At 36.2% G+C, this 5,138-nt stretch overlaps 1 protein-coding gene across 1 annotated transcript; it reads left to right on the top strand.

The window, feature by feature from the left end:
* The first annotated feature begins 861 nt into the window (after positions 1 to 861).
* LOC109086055 (arrestin domain-containing protein 3-like) lies at positions 862 to 4,906 on the top strand. The gene is made up of 7 exons (XM_019100545.2): positions 862 to 1,336; positions 1,433 to 1,474; positions 1,665 to 1,725; positions 2,103 to 2,250; positions 2,758 to 2,854; positions 3,381 to 3,637; positions 3,740 to 4,906. The coding sequence occupies exons 1-7, from the start codon at positions 1,075 to 1,077 to the stop codon at positions 4,088 to 4,090; spliced, it is 1,218 nt and encodes a 405-aa protein (XP_018956090.2). The 5' UTR covers positions 862 to 1,074; the 3' UTR covers positions 4,091 to 4,906.
* Positions 4,907 to 5,138: the final 232 nt, after the last annotated feature.

Here is a 5,138-nt window from a genome sequence, read left to right as displayed (position 1 = left end):
AGCCTATTTTTTACAAAAACTGTTTCTACGGGGCCATAATGTAACATAGAAGGCAATGGAGCCCTTTATACATTGTCGTGTATCTTTAGAAATAAATAATGGACAAATGGAGTCTTTAAACGCCTCAGATGTAAAGTTATTCGCTGTCAAAGTGACGCAAAAATGAATGGGAGTCAATGGGATGCTAACGCAAGTGAAGTTCTGCTACAAGATGGCGGCACGCGGCCGACTTCAACTTCCGGTCGACTTCCTTGCCCCCTGGTTGCACACCGTTTCTAGGAAACATGTCGTTCAAACCGGAAACCGTAGCAAAACGGTGCACACTGAAGCTTTGCTCCACTGACCGCCAGTTATTTTTAGGCAGTTTGCATTACGTAGATATTAAAAGGCGAAATTCAGTAAACACCTTACTGATTTTGTAAACAGGTGAACCCAGAATATAAACACAATGTGCAACGTTTCACATTAAATGGCCTCATGCATCATTAATACGATGATTACGGAATCTTTTAATATTACTGTTTTAAATGTATTAAGGCACTTTTAAGTGTTTTTACAACGTTTTGTCGCACTGTTTAATGACTGAAATATTGCCGCGGGTGCTTAATATGGACTGCAAATGGCCAAAACTTGTGCTTGTGCTGCAGTTCTATGTTTTGCCTTCCAAGTCCTCGAGCCGGTCACGTGACTGAAAGCTATGAACTGTAGGAAGCGTCCATATATACATAGAGTATATAGGGTATTCAACTCAAGTCTGTGGTTTTCCTGCGGAATTGGGCTACTTTAACACTGTTGCCGCGGGTTGTTTTTTTTTTGTTTTTTTTTTTTTGTTTTTTTTTAATTTATGTTTGTTCCCTGGGATGCGAATTTTGAAAAACGCCATTGGGCTAGCTTTGGGCTAGTTTTGAGTAGCAATTGGGCGGGATTTGTTGCTTAAACCTGGCAACCCTTTGCCACGCCCTCAACCCTTGTTTATTTCGACAGGAATGTCCATCCTGCTTTAGCCAGGCAAGCGAGAGGAGCCTCCCAGCTGCGCTGGATTTGAATGTTTAGTGTACAGACATAAAAACTAAAATGTCAAACTCCATCAAAGAGTTCAGTCTTCACTACGACTCGATTAATGAAAGCAATACTTTTTCTAGTGGGGATATTGTGGAGGGACGAGTTGTTTTGGAGGTAACCAAAGAAATAAAGGTGGACAGTTTCTTTGTGAAGCTGACGGGGGACGCACATGTGAGCTGGACTGAAGGCTCAGGTGACGACGAAACAACCTACAGTGACCATGAGAGATACTTCAAACTAAAGCAATACTTCATTCAAGAGAGCTCGAAGAAAGGTGAGGTTGCACATTAGAAAATTTCAAATATATAAAAGTATCAAATTTTTATTCCAAATTGTGTAATACTTTTATTTCTTGCTGTAACGTCTACAGGAGAAAGTGAAAAGAATACAACTCTTGTAGATGGAGAGACTTGTAAGTAAATGGGTTTCATAGCCTATACCTTGCAAGTAAATTGCATAAAATTAAATAAATTACATTAAACCTTTTTCATAATTTACATGAAACCTGAAATTATTGTTTGATGATAGTAAACTAAATATGTTTGTTGAAAAACTATTGTAACCCATATTACATAACACATATTAACCATTTTATTCATCAGATGGACCAGTGATTATGCCAGGAAGTCATGTTTTTCCATTCAGATTTCAGCTCCCTCAACAGTGAGTTATACTACTGCTGTGCTTTTCAAAATACATCTTCAGTTGTTGTTGTTGTTCCTTACTGTTTAAATATGTACACAGTGAAATAATATTCAGCAGGTGTAATTCACAGCCTATGAAGAACACAATATACAGAACAAATAAGTGAATCAGCAAGAGCATAAGTGTGTGCCGCATTTTACTTCCTTCAAGTTCAGTTACAATATTAAGAAAAATTATCATCCTAAAAAAAATATGTCAATCATATTAATATATACATACTTTTTGCTAATGCATAATGCACATTTATGCATAAGATATACAGTTTATATGACATACGTATTATGCACTGTAATGCTTGTCAGAACCTAAAGAGTTTTATTTTTCCCTAATTTCAGAAATATGCCTCCATCTTTTAAAGGATTTCATGGGTGGGTTAAGTATGTCTTGACAGTAAAGCTGAGCAGGCCTTGGAAGTCAACATCTTCTACACATACAGAATTAAACTTTGTGCTGAGAAATGATGGGACCAATGATCATTTACTGGTATGAATTATAATACCATATTTCACTTTTTAGCACTCATCTATCAATTCACATAAACAGAGCGATGATGTTACTCACTTATTAAAGCATTAAGCCCCAAGAAGCCATGCATTTACAATGCATTTAGAACAGCTAATGGGTGTTGTTAATGTTTATATTATTCATAATTTAAACCAGCAGCAATTATTATAATTATTAAGAGATAATAAATATTATTCATCCCCCAAGCAATGTAATTCTGATAACATAATTTGTCCCAAGCAACACATAGATACTGTGGCACAGTAATACTGATGTAACAGGTATGTGTTTCTAGAGTAATTTACAGTGGCTTTGAACACGGCTTAACCATTGTTATCAAATAATGGAACTATCTGTTTTATTAAACCATCATCAGAATTCAAGTAATATGATTTTAAACCAATGTTTGTGTTTTGGAGCTTAGATGAAATATAGCGTGATTTTAGTTCACTTGATTTAGAATGTTGTTGTGTTTTTTTCATACAGCAACCACAATCTGCCACACAAGACAAGAAGATGAAACTTTTTGGCTCAGGAAAAATGTCAATAAATGTAACAGCTGAAAAAACTGGCTATATGCAAGGTGATCATGTCACATGTGTAGCTTGCATCCCTCTGTCAAAGCTGACTTAACTGAAGACACTAGCCTGCAGTGTCAATTGTTGGGTTTCCATCAGCATATTTTTATGCACATTGTAAGACATCGCATAAAAATTCAGATTGTTACCAAGGAACATGCAAATCAAATTTCCCAAATTCACATAAAAAAACAAACAAACATACATGCTCACTTGTCAATACATTTGCTGAGTAGACTGATTAATCTGCATTGTACTAAATTTGCTTAGAGAAGAAAATAACAGCAGAGCTTCGTACAGCATCTCAAAATCTCAAGTCAAAGACTCACATCAAAATAATTTGACTTCAATTTCTCCAGATGTAACTACATATGTTCTCCTAAACACTGGATGGAAACACTGCTTTATCTGTAAATAGTTTTTACACAAATTAAGTTTGCAACTAGTATGGACATCCGGCTATAGTCAGTTTGTTTCTTTGTTTTTGTAGTTATTGTTGTATGTTGTCTCTAATTCTTATCATTTTTGTAGGTGAAACAATCAGAGTTTTTGTCGACATTGACAACTCTTCATCTCGTGACGTCAAGCTTAAGTACAGCCTCAAGCAGCAACAGACGTTCATCGCTGGCAAGAGCACTAATAGAGCATATAAGGATATAGTCAAAGAGACTAGAGATCGCATCCCGTCTGGAGAAAAGTCCAAATTCATAGTGGACATGACCCTTCCACATGACCTGAATGTCACCTTTGAAAACTGCAGAATTCTAAAAGTGCAGTATGAACTCAAGGTGCTATTTTGTCTTCTGTAGTATTGCCATATTCAAAGCAATAGTTCAGCTTAACAAGAATTTCTTATCAAAGAGTAAAGCAAACACATGATTATCTTTCAGGTGTATCTGGATGTGTCTTTTGCCTCAGATCCAGAAGTCAAATTTCCCGTGGTTATTCTTCCAGCTGAACAACAGTGTCCTCCCTGGCAAGGCCCACCTGGAGGATTCCAGCCATATCCACCACCTCAGCCTAACCTTGTGCCTTATCCTGGTGAACTACCTCCTCCACCTGCAGGGCTTTACCCCAATCTCTACGACCCTACAGTGCTGCCCTATCCAGGAGATGCTGCAGGTGTCTATCCCAATCCAAATCCACATGCCATCCAGCCTGGTTTCCAGCCGGCTCCTTCTGCACCAGTTTATGATCCAAATCAAAGCACTAAAGAATCCACTCCTAATATGCCTTATTAGTCTCCTTCACCAGCCAAACAACTTTGTCTGCATGCCTTCTATCTACAAGCTCAGTGCCTATTATTGTGACTTTTAAGCTTAGCACTTTTCTCATTATACAGCAAATGTATATAGACCTTATTTACCCCACCCCTTTCAGCACTGCACTCATTGTCTTCTGTTTTCAGTTTATATTTTCACAACATGGAGGTAAGATGTTATGGATTTTTGTATGAACTGGTCATTTTAAAATCTTCTCGGACATTTGTTTTGACGTTGATTTCAAAGATATTAGTGCTTATGATAACTTTTGTTAACACTACATTAAGTACTGTAAGTCCAGTTCACCTGCTAAAACCCTTCGACAGCAATGTTGTAGATCTATACAGAGCTACTGCAAAACGGAAGTTCAAAATAACATTCTAAAGATGACTCTTTGCTTGTTTCACTGAAGCATAAGGTCTACAATCAACAGTTCTTGATAGTAAAAAATTCCGTTATCTGTAAACACTCCTACTGTAACATGTTTTGCTGATTGTACTGCAGTTGTATTGAACTGCATTCTGACTTTTGACCTCCGTCCATGATGAAATGATCTATAGACAGTATCTATTACTGCAAAAATGTTACCTCCTTGTACGAGTTTCTTTACTGAAGTTATGATTATTTCATAACATGTTGGATAAATCAAAAAATAACAACAGACCCTATGAAATTATGCTAAAATAATTGTGGTGACTTGCAAGAATTTAAACATCTCAGTCTTGCTTTCAAGCTTGATTATTTTACAAAACATTGGTTTTTATTTAAGCTTCAAAAGTTATTTATTGAAGAACAGTGAGTGATTATCTCAAGTTCTTTTGTTTGATTAACAGCAATGACAGACAACAGCAATTATATTAGGAAGCTGCAACTTTAGGTCCTAATCCAGCATATTAACGCACATTTTTTTTTTTTTTTTGACTTAGTTAAATCTGAGTGATGTGGTGGAGACCAATGAGTTTATATCATATTTATATATTTTTTAAATATATATTTATTTCATATTTATGAAATTGTATGAATATAC

Source organism: Cyprinus carpio, chromosome B5, assembly GCF_018340385.1.
Source record: "Cyprinus carpio isolate SPL01 chromosome B5, ASM1834038v1, whole genome shotgun sequence".
Lineage (NCBI taxonomy): Eukaryota > Metazoa > Chordata > Actinopteri > Cypriniformes > Cyprinidae > Cyprinus > Cyprinus carpio.
The sequence above is the reverse complement of the archived record's forward strand: the minus strand, read 5'-3'. Positions and strand labels throughout refer to the sequence as shown.

Excerpts from the sequence above, each read along its gene's own strand:
- LOC109086055 (XM_019100545.2), top strand. The coding sequence starts at position 1,075 with ATGTCAAACTCCATCAAAGAGTTCAGTCTTCACTACGACTCGATTAAT. Across the intron at positions 1,337-1,432 it reads TCAAGAGAGCTCGAAGAAAG|GAGAAAGTGAAAAGAATACA; the intron begins GTGAGGTTGCAC and ends TAACGTCTACAG. Across the intron at positions 1,726-2,102 it reads AGATTTCAGCTCCCTCAACA|AAATATGCCTCCATCTTTTA; the intron begins GTGAGTTATACT and ends CCCTAATTTCAG.